A 23,672-nucleotide genomic window follows, 5' to 3' on the forward strand; every position below is an offset into this window, starting at 1 on the left:
AAAAAAGCTGACGGCTGACTTGAGTTTTTCATTTAGGAATTACATAGCTGATTCCTTGGCGACCTTAAATTAATATATATCAGTCTTTTAAAGTGATTCCCTTGTAACATTGTGGCTGACCACACGGGAGTCTAAAGAATCCTCTCAATAAAACTTTTTCCTTGCCTTTTTACTATACTGTTTCACCACTTAGTCCTTTTTTTAAAAAAAAAAAAAAAAAACTTGGCTTAAAGACACAGCTGCTAGAACACATGAGTATAAAAAACTTTTTCTCTTTTCTCCTTAAGTTAAATTGGAATCAGCAGTTTTTTCTTTTTCTTCCTTTTAATCTTAAGGGACAGCTGGGTAGCTCAGCGGATTGAGAGCCAGCCCTAGAGGCAGAAAGTCCTGGGTTCAAATCGGACCTCAGATACTTCCCAGCTGTGTGACTCTGATAGACAGAAAACAGCTGTTTTTAAATCTCAGCAACAGGACTCTAAAGTCCTGGCTGGAAGAACTGTTTCTAAATATCCTTTCCCTTAAGGAACAACTTCCTGTAGTCTTGGCTACAAATGGCTAAGTGAAATATTACTGCATTCTGTCCTACATACTTGTGGGATAGAAATTACTTTAAATTGGACCTATACAAGGTCTATTTTGAATTTTTCTTATGTTTTTGATTATTTTTCTATTCTTTTGATAATTGACACATACACCCCCATAACTGAACATTGCATTCTGAGCTAAACTTGATATTTTTTTTTAAATACTTACTTCAGGGGGGATTGTATTTTAATTTAAAATCTAAGAATTTTTTGAATTTTTTTTGTTTGAGATTTTATTTTTATAAAAATCCAAGACTTTTGTTTAAGATTTTACTGTTATAAAAAATTTTCAAAGATTTTGATTTTGTTCGAGAAAAGATCTTCAAGAAAGAAGCTTGAAACTTTTATATCCAGAGAATGAACTGTTGCAGAAAGATGCCAAAAACCTACACTTCATCAAGAAGATCAAGAATGAACTTTGGATGTGATTGATTCGACTGAACTTTTGATTGAACATTTATTGTAACATTTATGCCAAAAGGGACTGCCCCTAATTTGGCTTTCTGTCAATGCGCCTAGCAAACATTGGTTTTGCTTTCTTTTCTTTTCTATTTCCTCTCTCACTATTCTAATTTCTCTTTGAAAATTGAATATTGTGTATATCTTTAGTTAGAAGTGAATTTAGAACTACAAAATGATTATGTTAAATGATCAATGGGGAGACTAGTCTCCCAATGATCATCAGGGGGGATTGTAAACCTCAAATTTCCTTAGACTTATAATTGTTGAAAATTTCACCATTGGGATATTTCATACTTGGAAAATTTCTTACTGATAGTCTATTGGAATGGGAACTCCATTGGCATGGGAGGTTCCTTCTCTTCCCTTCTTAAGATTACTTTAGGACAGAAACCCTTTGCTGAACAATGGAAAGGACTTTGACCTATGCTTAAGCATAGAACAGGAATTTCTTTGAGTCTTGATTGATTTAGAATTGATACAATGGAGATACTTGGAATAAATCTCCACCCTATTCAGTCCTAATAGGATTGAGTAAGGGCTGCAGCCTAGATCAAAATTTAATTATTCCAATCTCTACCATACTCAAGTTAACAGGATTTAGAAAGGGCTGGAACAAAGGAGTAAAGATTTAATCATTTGAAAAATATGACCTTCAACAGACATGTGCAAAAGCCAGAAACCTCTGGGCGGTCCTGGGTTAAGCGAGAGCCTCCATTAACAGGGAAATTGATGAAGAGTGATTGGTAGATGTGAGGACTGAGGGGAGGCAACTTGGATGGTGTCCTTAAAGATAGGAGGGTCTGGAGACTCGGGGGAGAGGGTTGAGTTTTTTGGTCGGTGGTTCCTGGGCTCTGAGGAAGCTTGCTCGGAAGGAAGCTGAAGGTGGGGGCCTCTGAGACTGTTTCTCCATTTTGGACACGTGAGTAATAGGGACTGATCTCTTTTCTTTGCCCCAGCTATCTAAGGGCTTGGGCCTTTTGGCCCAGCCTAAACAGAAGGGGTATTTAAGCCCTATTCCCTTCTCTCCCCTTTCTCTCTCTCTCTCTATATCTCTAATTCCTTTCTTACTCCTATTGTAATTAAACTCCAAAAAAAGCTGACGGCTGACTTGAGTTTTTCATTTAGGAATTACATAGCTGATTCCTTGGCGACCTTAAATTAATATATATCAGTCTTTTAAAGTGATTCCCTTGTAACACAACTAAGACAAAAGGCAAACGAATGAGAAAAAAAATTTGGCAAGTCTTGGCCAAAGTCTTCATTTCTCAGAGAACTGAGTCAAATTTCTGAGAATATAAAGCATTTCCCAACTGACAAATGATCAAAGGATATGAATAGACAATTGTCAGAAAAAAATTAAAATTAAAGAAGAAATTAAAACTATCTTTAGTCATATAAGAATGCTCCAAATGCTCCAACTAATGATTAGAGAAATGCAAATTAAAACAACTCTGAGCTACTGCCTCACACCCAACAGACTGGCTAATATGACAAAAAAGGAAAATGATAACTGTTGGAGGGGATGTGGAAAATTTGAGATATTAATAGATGAGGAAAAGAACCCATCTGTACTTAAAATTTATAGGAGCAGTTTTTGTGGTAGCAAAGAACTGGAAACTGAAGGGATGTCTATCAATTGGGGAATGGTTGAACAAATTGTGGTATATGCTTGTAATGGAACACTATTATGTCATAAGAAATAACAAACAAGATGATTACAGAAAATCCTGGAAAGATGCATAAGAAGTGATGCAAAGTGAAGTGAGCAGAACAATGAGAATATTATACACAGTAATAACAATAATGTATGATGATTAACTATGAATGATTTAACAAGGCAAAGATACAGGGACAATATTGACAGACTCATGACAAAAAAAGTTATCTATTATCACAGAGGGAACAGATGGAGTCCAAATGCAAATTGAAACATACCATTATTTTATTTCCTCCATGAATTTTTCTCCAGTTCATAAGCAATATCTGTCTTGTTTCATAACATGCTGAACATGGAAATATGTTTTATATGATAATATATGTATAACATATCATATTACCTGCCTTCTTGGGGAAGGAGGTGTAGGAGGGAGAGAAAATGGATTGCAAAATATCAGAAAATGAATATTAAAAAATTGCATTGACATGTATCTGGAAAGAAAATTGAGAATTAAAAAAAAAGATACAAACCCATCATTTTGTGAAACAAGACACATATTGATGAACTCAATAAACCAGTGTTCAATCAATTTGAAAACATAAATTACTTGGGAAAAGAACTCCTTAAATGGTAAGAAATGCTAAAAGAACTGGAGAGAAGTCTGAAAAAGTCAGAAATTAAACTGAAACCCAGTATTTTATACCAAATACTGCAATAAGCTCAGGATGGCCACATGGCCTAAATATTAAGGATCATACCATACACCCACACAAATTAGAAGAAAACTAGCTGAGGTACTTAACCACAGCAATAGCTAAGAGTCTAATTTTTAACCAAATGAGACAGAAACAATCACAAAAGATAAAAAAACAGGTATAACATTAATTATACTGGCTGTGGGCTAAAGAAGACTAATACGTCCACAAAGTACTTCCCAATTGAAACTCATTGAATAGCTTATGTCTCTTACCACAGATAAACACCATTGCCCCTTCCTTTCCCCTTTTGGTGAGAGTCTTTCCTTCTACTCTACAACCTCATCTCAGTTTCTTCCTTCTATCATTATTAAAATTTTTCACAAGCTCTACTTTCTTATTTAGAAATTAGGGAATTATTATCCTTTTCTATTCAACGGTAGTTTGGTAGAGAGTAAAGTTCCAGCTGTCCTGCCTTATATCTCCCCCTCTTCATACTGAGTTAGACTTTCCACAAAAGATAAAGTTTGTCTCATAAGGAATTATAAGATTTTGTCCATGGGGTACTAATTTAGCCTTTTCTTGATTCTTTAAAGTATCCCTTCAATAATTAGCTTCTTGAGTTTCCCACCTGGATGCTGTCCCTTGGACTTCATCATGCCTCCTGGGACCTCATCATCTTGCAAGATCACATTAGTTCCTTCCCTCTCCCCAACATGGCTTGTCACTTCTTTTTGCTGTGTTCTCTGTTAGATTGTGAGCTGCTTGAGAGCAAGGTATTTTTGCCCTTTTTGGTATCCTTAGCCCTCAGGTACAATGCCTGATATGTTTGTTTGTTGTCATTGTTGTTCAGTCATTAAGTTGTATCTAACTCTTTGGGACCCCACTGACTGCTTCAGTAAGAGTTTTCTTGGCAAACATTCTGGAGTGGTTTGCCATTTTCTTTCACAGATGAGGAACTGAGTAAAACAGGGTTATATGATTTGCCAAAGGTCAGATAGCTTGGTGTCTGAAGTTGCATTTGAACTCAGATTTTCCTATCTGCAGGCCTGATGCTCTATCTACTGCACCACACATGCCTGGCACAGAGTGGAGGCTTAATAAATGTTTGCTGACTGATTGAGTTTTTTCCCCTTTTTGATCAGTCTTTGTTCTTTGGCTTTGCCCCTTCGTTCAATTTTTTTAAAAAATGATCTATAAATATGAGAGTGGGGACAACTAGGAAGATGTAACAAACAGAAGACATCAATAAAAAACATTGAAATTAAATAAAATACTTGAAATTCTTCCTGAAACAAAAGCCCCTCTTTAATATCAATAGTTACTGGGGGGAGAGGAGGTTATCATATGGTTGGGACATGGAACATCACAGTCTCTAAGGAATTAAAAATTAGTATTAACTAGAAGACAACGGTGAGATGCATGATAGGTATCAGTAACCTGCCTCATATTTCAAACAAGGCATAGTAAAGGATCATCAAAGAAACATAGGATCAAAGGAGAAGAAGGGCTGGTCTACTTTTGAGAATGAAGACAACTATATGGAGAAGAGATATGAGACAGGGAAACCAATGATTACCAGGCTATTGTAAAAAACCCAAGTGAGAAGAGATGCTGGCTTGAACTAGGGTGGTGGTTGTGTGAGTGGAGTATTTGAGTACTGTGAAAAACTTTTTGCAAGGTTTGCAGCTGTGATTTGATTGGTGATCAGGAACTTGCAGTATGTAAACTTACAAATACAGACTGGCAATTCATCTAAACTATATTAGACAGAAAGAGGTCTGAGGCACTGAGAACTTAAATTTAGACTTTTCCTGAGTTATACTATGAATATTTATAAGAAGCATGGCTTGAATCCTGTTCCTGATTCAAAGCTGGCCTTATATTATATCATATGGCCTCTTGAAAAAAAACTAGCTCCAAAATTTCAATTTTCAGATCCCATTTAAATTACTAAAGAGCACTTCTAATCTTTATGTTTGAAAAACCATTGTATATTGGAAGGAAGAGATCAGGCCTCTTCATATATTCCAAATTTTATTTCTACACTCCAAAGGAGAGATTCTGTTGTTTTACTGGGGAGAGGGGTCTGAAAAGAAAAACTAATGCTCAGCAGAAATTAAAAATGAAAACTACATCCAAAAAAGGTCAAATGCCAAATAAAATGTATACAAGAATCTCCTCAAGAAATAAAAAAATTTAAAGGACTCAATTCCACTAGACAGATTTGTACTAGAGTTTCAAAATTCAGAAGCAAAAAAGGACATACAGTACAATAAAGAATTCAGGAAGGACAATGAAGGGGAAAAAATGACAGTAAAATACCAAGAAGACTTTGACGTATCTATATTTACTGCTTCATTTCTGGCTAATGGCGGGAATTAGTCTTCAGTTGGTTGATAAAATCAGCCTGTCCAAGCTGGTTTAGTACTGTCATCTGTGGCCAGGGAGCTACTTCTAATAAAATTGATTTTTCTTTTTGGCAACCAATAGGTTAGTCAATAATAATGTTGTTTGAGAAGGATTGAGTCATGAGGGATTGAACCTTCCCTGCCATTTATTATGTTTGTATTGTCTACATTTGAAAAGGGTTTTCAAGAAAGACAAAAAAAAGAAGGAATTACAAGGGAAAGCTATTTTGTGAGCTGATCTTCTAAAGGCCTCAGAATCAAAACTATGTTATCATCCTAAACTGACAGAGCATGAAGTCCCTCAGTTTACTGAAACAATAAGGCATAAAATAGATAAGTCAAGAAAGCATGGGTGAAAGGGGTAAGAGGCAGTAGGAGATAAGATAGTGGAGGAGCTGATGGCAACAGTCCTGACTGATGAATCAAATTTCTAAATTGTAGGTTATTATACATTTTACTGCTGTTACATGTTACAATAGGCCCATAAACACCAACTCTTAAGAAGTCAGGTAATGGACAGAGATACACCTTCATAAATTAAAAACAACAGGCATGACACCAGTGGTAGCAGTGAAATGACTTGATATTGTTGTTTGCTGCCCTTTGTGCTCAGAGGACTAAAATGACCTATGTTGGGGCCAATTTATAGTGACTGGGACTGATCAGACTAAAACAAGCTCAGGTCAGGTACAAATAACCCGCATGAACATTTGGGGTGGAGAAGGTCTTGCACATCTCACATTCCTTGTGAGTAAGTACAGTTCTCTTTCACTCATAGAGCAAAGTGCCTTCTGTGAGTCGGACTCATCCTGTAGGTGGTAGGGGTAGCATGATTTAATGTACTATAGTAATAAAGCAGTTTCATATACTTTCACAGAATCAAAACTCTAGAGCTAGAATAGACTTTAGGAGCCATCTGGCCCAACTTCCTTCACTTTAAGAGGGGAGGAAACCAAGTTTTAGAGACCTGAGTAACTGGTCTAAGGACCCAAAGACCTTAATAAATGGCAGAAGGTTGGGACCTAACCAATCCAAACCCTCTGTTTCCAAATCCAGAAGTGTTTCTACCAAATCCTAATACACTACACTTCATTTCATCTTTGAGATAAACTGTATAAATATGATTATTGTCATTTATAAAGTTGTGAAAGGAAGCTGGTCTCAGTGCCAGGAAGATCTGGATTCAAGTCCCACCTCTCATACATACTGGCTGTATGACAAACCACTTAACTTGTCAGTACTCTAAAAAGCTCTATCAGTTGCAGAAAACAAACAAACAAACAAACAAACAAACAAGCAAACAAAAAAAACCAGGACAACCTGCCTTGGTAGAGGAAGTTCCTCACTGACAACTCTCAATGTCAAGGAAATCAAAGTTCTAGTATCTATGTCTAACTTCAGAAATATCTTCTGGGTTCCTAATATGAATATTGCAATAATTAATTTTTTTATTAAGACATTAATAAAAAATACCATATAAAGTTTCCAAAGATAAAGCCAGCCAATAAATATTTATTAAGCACCTGTACACAAGGCATTGTCCTAAGTGTTAGAAACTCAAGGGGGCAGCTGGGTGGTTCAGTGGATTGAGAGGCAGGCCTAGAAATGGGAAGTTCTAGGTTCAAATCTGGCCTCAGACACTTCCCAACTGTGTGACCCTGGGCAAGTCACTTGACCCCCATTGCCTAGCCCTTACCACTCTTCTGCCTTGGAGCCAGCTCCAAGACAGAAGGTAAGGGTTTAAAAAAAAGTGTGTGTGTGGGGGGGTAGGACGAGCCAATATAATAAAAATGAACATCCTACCAAACGGATCTATTTAGTGCCATACTTGAACTTCCAAAACTTTTTTTTACTGAATTAGAAAAAAACCATAACAAAGTTCATTTGGAAGGACAAAGGATCAAGGATATCCAGGGAAATAATGAAAAAAAAAATACAAAGGAAGGGGGCCTTGCAGTCCCAGACCTCAAACTATATTACAAAGTAGCAGTCATCAAAACAATTTGGTACTGGCTAAGAGACAGAAAGGAGGATCAGTGGAATAGCCTGGGGGCAAGTGACCTCAGCAAGACAGTATACGATAAACCCAAAGATCCCAGCTTTTGGGACAAAAATCCACTATTTGACAAAAACTGCTGGGAAAATTGGAAGACAGTGTGGGAGAGATTAGGTTTGGATCAACACCTCACACCCTACACCAAGATAAACTCAGAATGGGTGAATGATCTGAACATAAAGAAGGAAACTATAAGTAAATTAGGTGAACACAGAATAATATACATGTCAGACCTTTGGGAAGGGAAAGCCTTTAAAATCAAGCAAGACATAGAAAGAGTCACAAAATGTAAAATAAATAATTTTGATTACATCAAATTAAAAAGTTTTTGTACAAAAAAAACCAATGTAACTAAAATTAGAAGGGAAGCAACAAATTGGGAAACAATCTTCATAACCAAAACCTGAGACAAAGGTCTAATTATTCAAATTTATAAAGAGCTAAATCAATTGTACAAAAAATCAAGCCATTCTCCAATTGATAAATGGGCAAGGGACATGAAGAGGCAGTTTTCAGGAAAGAAATCAATACTATTAATAAGCACATGAAAAAAGTGTTCTTAATCTCTTATAATCAGAGAGATGCAAATCAAAACAACTCTTAGGTATCACCTCACACCTAGCAGATTGGCTAACATGACAGCTATGGAAAGTAATGAATGCTGGAGGGGATGTGGCAAAATCAGGACATTAACTCATTGCTGGTGGAGTTGTGAATTGATCTAACCATTCTGGAGGGCAATTTGGAACTATGCCCAAAGGGCGATAAAAGACTGTCTGCCCTTTGATCCAGCCATAGCACTGCTAGGTTTGTACCCCAAAGAGATAATAAGGAAAAAGCTTTGTACAAGAATATTCATAGCTGCACTCTTTGTGGTGGCAAAAAATTGGAAAATGAGGGGATGCCCGTCAATTGGGGAATGGCTGAACAAATTGTGGTATATGTTGGTGATGGAATACTATTGTGCTAAAAGGAATAATAAAATGGAGAAGTTCCATGGAGACTGGAACAACCTCCAGGAAGTGATGCAGAGCGAAAGGAGCAGAACCAGGAGAACATTGTACACAGAGACTGATACACACGGTGGTACAATTGAACATAATGGACTTCTCCATTAGTCTCAATGCAATGTCCCTGAACGATCTGCAGGGATCTAAAAAATACTATCCACAAGCAGTGGTGGGAGTAAATGGTGGGAGTAAAAACACCTAGGAAGGACAACAGCTTGACTACAGGGGTGGAGGGGATATGATCGAGGAGAGAGACTCTGAACAACACCCTACTACGGAAACCAATAGCAGGGAAATGGGCTCAGGTTGAGGATGCATGTGACACCCAGATGAATCATGCTTCGCCAATGGGAAGGGTGGGGGTAGGGGGTAGGGGAAAAAAAAGAGGTGATCTTTGTTTCTAATGAATAATGTTTGAAAATGACCAAATAAAATAATGTTTTTAAAAAAATTCCCTCGAAAGACGTCCAGGAATTGATGCAAAGCGAAAGGAGCAGAACCAGGAGAGCATTGTACACAGAGACTGATTCACTGTGGTACAGTCAACTGTAATGGATTTCTCTACTAGCAGCAATGCAATGACCCAGAACTATTTGGAGGGACATATGAGAAAGAATGCTATCCACATCCAGAGGAAGAACTGTGGGAAAAGAAACACAGAAGAAAAACAACTGCTTGATCACATGGGTTGATGGGGATATGATTAGGAAAGTAGACTCTCATCACCCTAGTGTAATACTAATAATATGGTAATAGGTCCTGATCAATGACACATGTTAAACCCAAGTGGAATTACGTGTCAGATACAGGAGGGGAGGGAAAGAATATGAGTCTTGTAACCATGGAAAAAATATTCTAAATCATCTAATTAAATAAATTAAAAAAAAATCCCCTACTAATAATAAACTGGTGGAATTCCATGTGAACTGGAGAGATTGAACTGATGCAGAGTGAAATGAGCAGAACCAGGAGAACATTTTACACAAAAAGTAAAACACTATGGGGAAATCCAACGTAATGGACTTTTCTACTAGCAGCAATGCAACGATCCAAGACAATTCTGAGGGACTTATGAGAAAGAACGTTATCCACATCCAAAGAAAGAACTGTGGAAGCAGAAATAGAGAAGAAAAACAATTGCCTGATCACATGGGTCAATGGGGATATGACTGGGGACTCTAATTGATCACCCTAATGCAAATACTAATAATATGGAAATAGGTCTTAATCAATGACATGTAAAATCCAGTGGAATTGCTTGTGGGCTATGGGAAGGGGGTGGGAGAAGGGTAGGGAAAGAACATGAATCTTGTAACCATGGAAAATATTCTAAATAAATTAATTAAATAAAATGTTTTAATTAAAAAAAAAATAAAGAAACTCAAAAAAGGAGGCAAAAAATAGTCCAGGTCCTCAAGAAATTTATGATCTATTCAACTGATTCACTGCTCTATTTCTTATTCAGTACTGTATTGTTTTGATGATTAACATTTTGTAATGTAGTCTATTTAGATAGCCTCTTTCTTTCACATTTCCCCCCACATTGATTCTCAATAGTTTTAACCTTTTGCTCCTCCAGATGAATTCTGTTATTACTTTTTTCAGTCCTTTAAAGTAATTATTTAGTATTTAATTGGCATGGTACTGAATAAGTAAATTAATTGGGTTATACTGTCATTTTTTCATATTTTGGTCTACCCAGGGGCAATTAATATTTCTGTAGTTATTTATATTTATATTTATTTGCTTTAGGAGTATTTTCTAATTGTGTTCCTGTGTCCTAGGAGGAAGTATCTCCCAAATTTTATACTTGTTGCATTTATTTTAATTTTTTGTTTATTTTCCCACATTGTTCATTTTTGTAAATTCATTTTTTGGGTGTTTAAAACACATTTTAATAGAAATGTTTGAATATTTAAAGAAAGTGCAAAAGTAATTAGGTCTTAATTGTCTTTTGTCCCATTGTTTTTAGACACCACCTTACCACTAATTCACCAATGATCTTGAGGCAAGTTTCTGACTTATAAAATCAAAACTCTCAAACATAAGCTCAAATAAACAAATGAAGTCATATGCTCCCTTTCGTATTCTGACTCCAACAATTCTTTCTCTTGAGGTAGAAAGCATTCTTTGTCATAAGTCCCTCAAAATTGTCCTGGATCTCTGTTTTGCTGAGAGTACTTAAGTCTACATATTTAATCATTTCACAATATTGCTGTTACTGTATACAATATTTACCTGGTTCTACTTATTCTATTCCCAATACAAGACTCATTTTGCCTTCACTTTTAAGACTTCCATTGAGGAAGGAACTCACTGCTTCCTATGGTAGCTCATTTTACTCTTTGATATTTGTCTTTCATACTGCCAGTTTTGAGTTCCATGAGGATATTTATCTCTCCCACAGCCTAGCGGAGTGTAGTAGCTAAGTCATGGGACTTGAGTTCAAATCTCTACTTCAGAAACTAGCTGTCTGTGGACAAGTCACATAATTTCTTTGTGACTATTTCCTTATGTAAAACAAAGGGGGTGGACTTAGTGGGCTCTTAAAGTTTCCTTCAATTGCAAATTCTATGAGAATAAAGTATTTTTAGAAAAGTTAGAAGTAGGCAGTAGGATTCTGTGAAAAAAAATGGAAATGGATTATTGAAAGGATTTATTAAGGAATAAAAAATTCATGCAGTATAGTTATGAGATGATGAGGTAAAGCAAAATATTCTGAAGAATTTAAACAAAAACCTAAAACCCAACATAAATTTTTGTTGACATGCATGTAGAGATATACATTTTTCCTTGGGGTACTGTTTTTAGCTGCATTGGAGGGCTAGTATCTCTGGTATGGAGGGCTTGTCGTGCCCTCCTAGGGCAGCTCTCCAGCCTCTGACCCCCACTTGACACCCAGCTCTGATTTGTGGCTCCCAGTAGCTGCTAACATGCAGCAGTAGCCACACCCCGGGCAACGGCTTCGACAGGCCGGCTAAACCTGGTGAGGGTAGCCATCAGGTCATCGACCCCTGGTGAACCAGGGCTTTGCTCACCCAGCATGTGAAGACTGCTTCGGCTGAACAGATGGAAGAAACCAATAAGAAGGTTCAACAGCTGAGATGGCGACGCAGCAAAGCACTGTGGAGTGCTCAGGGCGTGTTGGAGCACAAAAGACAACACGGCCATCCAATGCAGCTGAGGAAGTCTCCAGGTCTAACGACTTTTTGTGCCACTGGACCCAGGCTTCCAACGCCGAGAGAGTGGGACTGTCTCTGTGCATCGACTTTTCCACTTAAATCTCCTTCACACACAAGTGTTTTTGTGCACACTCATCTACATCACAGATGAAAGCGCACAGACAATCGTCATCCTCGGTTACCAAGAGACTACTACTATAGACTTATTCTACTTTATTTTAAATGGAATTTCTCTTTCTCTTTTTTTCTGAAGGACTTTGCTGTTAATACTTAGAAATGTTAATGATATATGTAGGTTTATTTTATATCCTGCATCTTTGTTAAAGTTGTTCATTGTTTCAATTTGTTTTTAAAGCTGACTATCTAGAATTCTAGGATTCTCTAAGAATACCACCCTACAATCTGTAAAAGAATAACAGTTTCTTTCCATTTCTTTTTCTTGTCTTATTGCTATAGCTAGAATTTCTAGTTCCAATACTGAATAACAGTGGTGATAGACATCCCTATTTCAATGCTGGAAAGGCTTCTAGTTTACTGCTATTATAGATGTCTCCTCTTGGTTTTAGATAGATGTCACTTATTATTTCAAGGAAGGCTAAATTCATTGCTGTGAGTTCTAATGTTATGAACAAGAGTGGGTATTGTATTTTTGTCAAAAAGCTTTTATTGTATTTATTGATATAATTCTATGATTTTTGTTGATATGGTCAATTATGCTGATAGTTTTCCTAATATTGAACAAGCCCTGCATTCCCAGAATAAATCCCTCATGGTCATAAGTGTATGATCTTTATGATCATTCATTGCTGTAATCTCCTTGTTAACAGATTATTTAAAATTTTTGAATCAATATTAAGACAATTGGTTGATAGTTTTCTTTCTCTTTTTCTTTTCTCCTTTCTTTAAGTATCAAAACCTTATTTATATCAGAGAAATAATTTGGCCGGGTTCCTTCTTTACCTATTTTTTCCCCCAACAGCTTTTATAATATTAAATGTTTGGTAGAATTAGTGTATATGTCTATTAGGTGCTTTTTTTTTGTCTTGGGGAGCTCATTTATGGCTTTTTCATTTTTCCCCCCTCCTAAATTGGATTTAAGTATTCTATTTCCTCTTCTGTTAATCTGGACAATTTATATTTTGTAAATATTTATCTACTTAATTTCAATTGTTAACTTTGTTGGCATATAGTTAGGTGAAAAATCATACCTCTTAATAATTGCTTTAATTTCATCTTCACTTGGTTGTGGATTAACATTTACCCTTTTCATTTTTGATACTGATAATCTGGTTTTATTTTTTGCATCAAATTAACAAATGGTTTTATCTATTTTACTTTTTTTTTTTTAAACCAGCTCCTAGTTTTATCAATTCAATGTTTTCAAACTTTCAATTTTATTAATCTCCCTTTGATTTTCATTATTTCTACTTTGGTGTTTAACTAGGGGGTAGATATTAATTTGCTGTCTTTCTACTACTATTCTAGTAGAAAGACAGCAAATTAATATTTGGTACGAATATGGTACATTATCTCATTGTTGTCATTATCTTTAATGAAATTGTTTCTGTGATTTGTTCTTTGACTCACTCATTATTTAGTTTCCATTAATCTTGAGTTTCTGTTTCCAGGAATCTTTTAATGAATGTAATTTATTTTTGCTTTTCCTTTATTTGTTTGTGAGGTTTTTATGCCCTGATACACAGTCAGTTTTTGTGAAAGTATCATGCACAACTGAAAAAAAGGCATATTTCTCAATTCCAATTAGAAATTCTTTAGAGGCCTATCATATCTAACTTTTCTAAAATTCTATATACTTATTTAACTTCATTCTTGCTTATTTTAAGGTTAGCTTAATCTAGGTCTAAAAGGAGGTCCTAGATCTACTACTAGTTGTATGTCTATAGCTTCCTTTAACTTTTTAAAAAGAATCTGGATGCTACGTCTTTTGGTGCTTATATGTTCAATATTGATATTAATTCATTGTCTATTGCACCTGGGGATGATAGGTGATACAGTGGACAGAGGACTAGGCCTCACGTTAGAAGATTCATCTGCCTGAGTTCAAATCTGGCCTCAGGTACTTACTAATTGTGTGACCCTGGGCAGGTCACTTAACACTTTTGCACTGATTTCCTCATCTGTAAATGATCTAGAGAAGGAAATGGCAAACCACTCCTATATCTTTTCCAAGAAAAGCCAAAATAGGGTAATAAAGAGTTGGGCACAACTGAAAACAAATGAACAGCAACTTATAGCACCTTTTAGCAAAATGTAGTTTCCCGTATTTTTCTTTTAATTATTTCTATTTTTGCTTTATCTGAGCACAAGATTACTCCTTCTGTTTTTTTAACATTAGCAAAAGCTTAATAGATTATGCTCCATCCCCTTATTTTAATTCTGTGTATGTCTTTCTGTTTCAAGTATATTTCTTGTAAAAAAAAAAAGGTTGGATTCTGGTTTCTAATCTATTATGCTATTCTCTTCTGTTTTATAGGGGAGTTGATCTCATTAACATTTATAGTTATTATTGTTAACTGTGTATTTCCCTCCATCCTAATCACTTCTATTTATCATTATCTTTTTTTTTAACCCTATCCCCTCTTTAAAAAACTGTTTTGCTTCAGACTACTGGCTCATTCTTCCTAGCATCTTACCTCCTACTTCTCTGCTGGGTAAGATGAATTTCTAAACCCAAATGCACGTGTATACATACTCTTCTCTATTTCAAACAGATCAGATGGAATGAAGTTCAAAGTAATGCTTGTTTCTCCCCTCCCCTTCTTGCAAAAGTTCTTGCAGGTGCTGAACATATAGGAGCAAGGAGATGCTGTAGGATGAAACCAGAGGAGTTGAGGCTTCTTCCCTGGTGGCCTTCCTTAAATGGAAGGTTTGGGAGGAGGTGCCTTCAGTCTCTCTTTTCCTCACTTAAAGAAGTAAAAAACCCCAGGGACAGGAAGTACATAGGGGAATGTTCTTTAAAGGATTTTTATGGAGAAGTCAGTTAAATCAACATTATTAAGAATCATATAAATATATTAAAATATATATATTATATATATAAATATATTAAAATATATAAAAACATAAATATATTATCATTGAATGGGTACCTGCTTTTTCTAAAAATTTTAAGGATATTTAAGAAAAACTTGAAGTTTCTCTTTTCTATTACTCACTGAACACTTCCTAGCAGCAGGTCCTAATAGTAATACTTTAGATAAAGGAAAGCCCCAGTAGACTTAGAAAAGGAAACATAGTTTACAGATTTCTGTGCTCTAGGTATAACTTAAGAGCTACAAACTACCATATGCACATACCAGAAAAGAGAAACATACTTACTAACAAATGGCCTGTGGCTTGGAGGATTTAGGCGATTCAATTATATAAATGTCCTCTTTCAACATAAAGCAAAGTATGCTTATTTGACTTCATACAATCCCTTGTTCCCAAAAGGCAAATCAATTATCACCTCTTTATAAAAGAACAATTAGAACTAAATTACTAATACTGAAAAGTATCTCTAGAAATTGGCTTTATCCAATAAAATATCTCTTTTAAAACAAAAATAAAACAAATGCCACGATAGTACTATAACTGAAAAGGGAAATCAATTCAAAATTCCACTCTAAGTTTAGAGACTGGAGCCCATCCAAGATATATTGCACTTATGGATTTATAGCATAAAATAATTAAGAGGACTCAGTGCCTGGTGTGTTATCTACTGTCTTCACAAACGCTGAATAATAAAGACTGATTTAGAATTTTTATGAGGCATAACTACCATTTGCTTATATAACATAATAATATCATGAAAACCAAATATCTATAAAGTATTTTGTTCTTTCTCATTTACCTTACTAAGAGATGACACATATTGGAGGCCTTAATGTCTAAATGAATAAATGTTATCTTAAAATTCCATAAAATGGCATTATAAATATTACAAACTCAAAATTTTATAAAGACTTGAGAAAAATGTGATAGTTTTTGAATTTTAATTTAAAAGCAAAATACACCTTTCAAATTTTACATTCCTCATCATATGTTTTTAATCTTTTTGGAGTTACATTTTATCCCTTTCAAAATCATTTATTAGATACCTAACTTTATGTGAGTATATGAAGCTATCCAATTAGGATCTTGCTACCCTGGGAATTAATCAGAAAATGCACTATTTTTTAGGGGAACAGATATAGCTTCCAAACTAAAATAGCTCCATTACTGCAAATCACTGAAGATTGAAACATAGTTGGCTTCTGAGTTTTTAAAAATAAAGTTTCATATAAATGTCTTCAATAACATTTAACTGAGAAAGTCCTGAAATGTAAATGATGAATAAAATAGTTTTAAGACTTTAAAATAACCTTTACAATTTCTCTGAACTTATATTTTTTTTGCAGAATATCTAAAATTTTAAATTCTTTTTTCTAGTTAATGACATAAAATCAAGAAAGTCTAAAATCATTATAATTTTTACTGAATAGATTCCAATTGTCCTCATCCTCTGAAAATATAGCTTTGAGCAGACAATAAAAGAAAAAAATTAAAACATATCTTTATCTGAATAGAAAAAAATTCTCAAATATTTTCTTGATAACATTCATCTTTTCTTTTTTTTAACCTTTACCTTTTGTCTAAAAATTAATACTGTGTATTGGTTCCAAGGCAGAAGAACAGTAAGGGCTAGGGAACAGAGGTTAAGTGACTTGCCCAGGGTGACATAGCTAGGAGGAGTCTGAGACCAAATTTAAACCTAGGACCTCCTGTCTCTAGGCCTGGCTCTCAATCAACTGAATCACCTAACTGTCCCAGATACCACTCATCTTTTTAAATTGTCCTTACATCTTCACAAAAGGAAGTTGGTCTAAAAATGTACAACTTATATGGAAAGAAAGGAATGGGAAGAAATGATATTATAGAAAAGGTACATATTTATTCATATATTTTCCTTCACCTGAGTAATAAGATCACTAATTTAACAAATACTTATTAAGAAGTGTAATTTACTATGTCTGAACCCAGAAGAAATAAAAAGAATCACAGATTCAGATTTGGAATTGACCTTAGAGGTTATTTGCATAAAAATTCCTAATAACCCTTCTAGACTTGGCTTTCTAATTTGTAAAATGAACTAGAGAAGGAAATGGCAAACTATTCTGGTATCTGGCAAGAACACAAAGACATACATACAGTATATTATATATGTATACATAATAGCAAAATAGTTTATTTCATATAAACAGGAGATTAACTACAATAAATATAAATCAGCAAAATTAAAATAAAGATCAGAAATAATCCAATTTTTTTAAAAAATTGAAAAAGTTTTAAAGGAATTGCCAAAGAAAAAAACCTCTGGTCCAGTTATCTCCTAGCTCTCTGCATTCTTCTTATCCCTTGTCAAGAGTTCTATATTTATTCTCTTTTCTTTGTTGGAATCCTTAATTCTAATTAATTTCCATTTTTTGTAATCTGGAACTAGACATTTTTCTTTCTGTGACACCTCTTACATAGAAACCATGGTAATCAAATAGTTTTCCTTGTCTCTAAAAGTTCCTTCTACCAAGCTTTTCCCTGGTAGACAATTATGTTTTATTTTGTAAAGCGAGAAAAACTTTTTGAGTGGGGGACCTGATTCTTACATACCTTGTCAACATTGCTTGCACTATTAACAAAGGAATGAGAGCAATAACAAAAAATTTTTAAAGAATTAATATCTATACTACATAAATCATTTCTCCAAATGTGAGGAAAAAAAATCACTAAATTTCTTGAGTCAAATAATAGTCCTAAAATCAGGGAAGGATATAACAAAGAACAACTACTGCCTAGGATAATTAATGAATTTCTATTTTTAAAATCTTAAAATTCTAGCAAGTAAAAGCCACTGCAATATTTACAAAAAAACTGTGGAGCAGTGGAATGGCTTAGATAAGAAAGAAATAAAAAAATAAGAACACAATAACTCAAGGTTTGATACCCCTGAAAATATAAATTATGTGGGTTCTGGGAACTTTTAATTTGAAAACAACTAATGGAAAAACTAGAATACAGTTATGCAAAAAAATTAGGATTAAACTGTAAAAATGGAGATTTGAACCCCAGACTTCAATCCCCAGAGGTCCTTGGGACTTCCCAGAATTCCCTATAATCTCACCTGAGTCTCCACCTGGACGAGATCACAATTTATTATTTAAAGGGCTCTCTGCCTCTCAAGAGCTCTCTCCCTCTACTCAGAGATTTCAACATGTTGTAAGTAGGCTGTGAATGGGCTAATCATGCCCTAGGCACGTGGCTTATTATTTTGTATCCTTGATCTCTAATAATCGTTAATAAACTTCATAAATTATAATTCTTTTATTACAAGAGACTAATTTAGCTGTTACAAAACTATTTCAAAACTATATCACAAGCAGCTCAAAATGGATATGTGGGTTTAATATTAAAAGTCTGACTAACAGGAATAAAAGTTACATCTTATTTATTATTTTCATTTCATTCTATGATTCCCGCTCTTGTCCCTGACTTTGCCCAGACTTCAAAACCATGTCCTTAAAACAAAACAAACCAACTACCATGTATTTTCTACTGCAGGTTCATCCTGGAATGTCTCAAGATTACAGGCCTGTTCTAGACTTTCTCTGGATTTCAAAACCATGGTTCTATATAGGATACCTTCAGTTCCCAGGCTCTTCCTGTTTTTCAGCTCCCTTTTGTGCTTTGTCTTCCCATTAGAATAGAAGCACCTGGAAAGTAGGGACTTCCTTTCTTTTTGCTTGTATTTGTATCCTGGCACTTAGCAAAGCTTACTTAGCCTCTTCAAGGTTTTCTGGAACACTCTAAATATCTCCTTTGCATCTATTGTACTTTATTTGGCATTATATTTATCTGTGTACCTGCCATATATAAACTCCCTGTACCCAGCTCAAAGTAGAGAGGACTGGGGATAGACCATTTTTCATTTTTGTATTCCCAGGACCTAAAAGAATGTGTTGCACCTTCAGTAGTTGTAGTTTAGTCATTTTTTCAGTTTTTTTTTGGCTCTTTGTGACCCCATTTCAGGTTTTCTTGGCAAAGATATTAGAGTGATTTTGCCATTTTCTTTTCTAGCTCATTTTACTGATAAGGAAACTGAGGTAAATGGGGTTAAGTGTCCTGCCCAGGATTGCAAGGCTAGTGTCTAAGGCTGGATTTGAACTCAGGAAGAAGTTTCCTTGACTGTAGGCCTGGCTCTGAGCCACCTAGCTGCTCTACCTTGGAAACTGGAAAACATTACAAACCAGGGCTTGATTTATTGTTTTGTAAACTAGTCAAGAGAAAAAGGAAGTAAAATTTTGCCACAGTATGGTTTTAGGGACACTAAAATACTGATAAATTAACTTTTTCAGGGGAAGAAAATGATACAGTGGGAAAAAGATTATCTCAAAAATACCTAAGAACATAAAACAAACATAGAAAATTTCCCCAAATATTCTTTCCCGTTTCCCCCTTCCTTACCTGACAGTTTATGTCAGCTGTATATTGCAGAAGGATTGTTACTAGCTCCTTATGTCCTCGATCACATGCCCAATGGAGTAAAGCCCTGCCCTAAAAATTCAGAAAAAGATAAATGTTTGAACACAATCAGTAAAACTAATTGAAAAGGAACAGTTTGTCCCAGGATCCACCAAAATGCTGTATATTCTATACTGGACTAAACAACAGAAAAGAATAATATTTTCATCACATTTTGGTAATTAAATGTATTCTAATTTATTTGATAGTCAGTAAACAAGCATTTATTTAGTGCCAGACAATGTGCTGAGTGCTAGAGATACAAAGAAATGCAAAAAACAAACCCTGCCCTCAAGAAAGTCATGTTCTAATATGTAAGACAACATACAAATACCACACCTACCCACACCCAACAGATGGGAGGTAAACTGAGAGATGACATTAATAACTTGGGTGTCAGGGAAAGTCCTCCTGCAAAAGGTGTTACTCAAAATGAATATTGAAAAAAGAAAGGGAAACTAAGAGACTAAGGCAAAAAGTATTACAGGTATAAGAGGCAGCCAGTGCAAAGGTAGAGACAATGTCATGTTCAATAAACAGCAAGGAGAGAGGTAGCAAGGTGGCTTGGTAGCCTGAGAGCCAGGCCTGGAGACGAAGTTCCTGCATTCAAATCTGGCCTCAGACACTTCCTAGCTGTGTGACCCTGGGCAAATCACTTAATCCCCATTGCCTGGCCCTTACTGCTCTTCTGCCTTGGAACCAATATATAGTACTGATTTTAAGGTGAAAGGTAAGGGGTAAAAAAAAAAATTACACAGAGAGGAGGCCAGTGTAGGTAGCTGTTCTTCAGAATGCACAGAGAGGTATAACTGAATCTCTTGAGATCAAGGCCTGTGCTTTTGCCTTTCTATGTATGCCCAGAATTTAGAACAGTTTTTAAAACTGTGTTCTTAACACAGCAAATAGTTAATGTATAATAAATGTTTGCTGACTGCTATCTGGGAAGGGGCCATTTATAAAGAGCTTTAAATATCAAATAGAGAAGTATATATGGAGTGTGGAATAGGGTACCAATAGAGCTTAATAATTTGGGAAGAAAGGGATAAATCTTAATGGCCTTTTCTCTCTGCCCTTGGCCTCTTGATCTCTTAACACTGTTGTTTACCTTCTCCCTAAGAAAACCTCACCTTTGTAGGGTTTTGTTTCTCTGGGTTTTGTTACATAGCTCTCTGGTTCTCATCCTGTCTGACTGATCTCCTTCAAGTGTCTTTTGCTTGACTTTCATGAAGCCATTCCCACTCACTATTACTCTTTCTTGGACCCCCTTCTCTTTTCCTCCAGTACTATCCTTGGTAATCTGATCAGCTACCAGGGTTTCAACTAGCATCTCTATACAGATGGCTGCCAAATCTCTATATCTAGCATTAATTTCTCACCTGAATTAACTGCACATCACCATATACCTCTTAAGTTATGCCAAACTGGATTACTTTAGGTACCTCAAACTCCACCTGTCCAAAGCAGAATTCATTATCTATTCCTGAAAATAATTTCTTCTTGAAGAATTTCCTACTGCTGTAAAGGCCATATTCCCAGGCCTAGTCTCAGTGTCATCCTCAACTCCTCACTGAATTCATCTCACATATCTGATCTGTGGCTGTATATATTACCTTCTTTTCACCCAAGTTAGTATTACCCTAGTTCAGGCCCCCATCACCTCTTGCCTGGACAACTGTAATGGCCTTCTGATTGGTCTCTGTACTTGAAGTCTTTTCCCACTGCAATACAACCTTTACTTAGCTGTCATGGTGATTCCCCCCCACCCCCACCCCAAATAGGCCTCAATACAAACCCCTCTACTCAAAGCCAATGGCTTCCTATTTTATCCAGGATCAAATACAAAATGCTTTCTGGCATTTAATGGCCTTTTACCACTTGGCTACTTTATGCCTTTCTAGTCTTCTTACATTTTATCTCCCTCCTCAAATTCTGCAATCCAGACATATTGTGCTACTTGCTCGTTCTCAGACATGACACTCCCATCTGATGACAATGCATCTGCACTTGCAGCTATTTGAACTGGGCTGTCTTCCTTTTGCACCTCTGCCTCCTATTTTTCTTGGATTCTTCTATGACTCAGCCCAAATTCTACCTTCTACTTTCTGTAAGAGACTGTTTCTTGTCACTGTTCTATTCCTTTCCCTTCATCCAATGTGAGTACTAATCCTTTCCCTTTAAAACTATATTCCAATACACTGTATATATCTGTTCATACACATTTATAGTTTGTCTGCAATCAGGATATGAAATTATGGACTGTATTACAATTTTAGTATCTCAACTACTTAGCACAGTAAGGACTTCAAAAATAAGAGTTATGTGTGTGAATTTTAAAACTATTCCACCCTAATCAGACCGTAATTTAGAAGATCTGATTGAGCTATTTCCTGATCAATAACAATAGAGATACTTGGACTAACAGAACTATACATTTTTCCACCCTCCTAACAGAACTATACATTTTTCCACCCTACTTAGTTTAACAAGATTAGGAAGGTATGCACCAAACTCAACATTTAATTATCTGAGGAAATGGCCTTCAACAGACATGTGCTGAAAAAGTGGACAGACCCCTGTGCTATCCTAAGTCAAGCTAAGCTATTATTGATACAGGTGAGATGCAGGAAAGTGACATAAAACCGACTATATAAGGCACACCACTTCTTCTCTCTTCCTCTTTACCTGGAGAGGCGACTCTGGCTGGCAGTGTGCTAGGCATTCCGACATCTTGGAGTGATGGCAGTTATTTGGGTTTGGCGGTGAGTTTTGCCCTTGAGCTGATTCAGGTTTGGGCATCTTAGCAGAGCCCTTTTGGAGGTCAAGCTGATTCCTTCCTCCTTCACACTCAAACCCTTACTTTCTAGATCTCCTAATCTTCCCTCCCGGTACTAGCCCCTTCCTTCTTCCTTCTTAATCTCCTCCACCATATCAATTAAATCACCATAAAATTTCCAGCTGACTTGGGTGTTTTATTATTTGGGATTTCCCCTGGCAACCAATAAATTTAGATTTTTAAGTCACAACGCTAAAATTATCCTTTACATGTGTAAGGAATAAAGCAATTTCACACATCTCCATATGCCAGGACACCAAAGATCCAAATGAAATTAAAGACCCTATGAACTTCCAACACAGAAGGCATTATTCTTAACCCCTAATTTATTTATTTCAACACTCAAATCTCTCCCTAAAACTAACAGCAAACATCATGTGCAATATGTGAACTTTAGATTTACTCCACCCTGCTTAGTCTAACAAAACAGGAAAGTCTACACCTCTACTTAAGGATTAAGTATTGAGAAGGATGTCCTATGACAGACATGTCATTTCTTAAATGACAAATCAGAAAAACCTGACAGACCCCTGGCCATCCTAAGTCAAGCTTAAGCTACCATTGGCATATGTGAGATGCAGGAAAGTGATGTAAAAACTGTCTATATATTTCGCGTCACTTCCTCTCTTGATCTCTTTTCACGGAGAGGTGGCTCTAGTGGCAGCATGCTGAGTGTCTTGGCATCTTGGCATAGTGGCAGCTATTGTCTAGGTTTGCCAGTGAGAGTCCTTGATACACTACTGGGGGATGCTTAGTAACCTAGTTCAGGTGAAGTGTCTTCTCTGATCTCTCTCAGAGTTTAGGCTGATTCTTTTCTCCTTTACCTTCCAAAACACTATTCTCTTGGGAAAGCCTCTAATCTTCTGAAAAGACTTTGTGGCGGAGATCTTTGAATTCCCACTGGCACAGGCCAGGCGGGAGAAATCCTATACCCCTTCCCTCTCTCTTCTTGTTAATTCCTTCCTTCTACATTAATTAAACCACCATAAAATTTACAAACTGACTTGGGTATTTTTATTTGAGATATTCCCTGGTGACCAATAAAAATTAGATTAGGTCACAACCCTAAAATTTCCCCTTACAATATGGATACCTTAGAACATCTTGGTATAAAACAAGGATGCCTATTCATCCCACTATTATTTGATTGAATTATAGAAATACTAGAAATAGCAATATGATAAAGGCATAAAGAACTCAGAAGGAGATCAAACTGATTTTATTTGCT

General features: G+C 35.8%; 1 protein-coding gene across 4 annotated transcripts in view; it reads right to left on the reverse strand.

Moving 5' to 3' along the window:
* Positions 1-23,672, reverse strand: part of ACBD6 (acyl-CoA binding domain containing 6) — a 202,231-nt gene that overhangs the window by 66,638 nt on the left and 111,921 nt on the right. For 3 of the 4 annotated variants that reach the window (XM_056815606.1, XM_001374505.3, XM_056815605.1), the window contains exon 6: positions 19,555-19,644. The exons of the other annotated variant lie outside the window; for it this stretch is intronic. In XM_056815606.1, coding sequence (XP_056671584.1) covers positions 19,555-19,644 — 90 coding nt within the window. The remainder of the gene's footprint in view (positions 1-19,554; positions 19,645-23,672) is intronic. 4 annotated transcript variants of the gene reach the window in all.

The sequence above is a fragment of the Monodelphis domestica genome, chromosome 2 (assembly GCF_027887165.1).
Source record: "Monodelphis domestica isolate mMonDom1 chromosome 2, mMonDom1.pri, whole genome shotgun sequence".
Lineage (NCBI taxonomy): Eukaryota > Metazoa > Chordata > Mammalia > Didelphimorphia > Didelphidae > Monodelphis > Monodelphis domestica.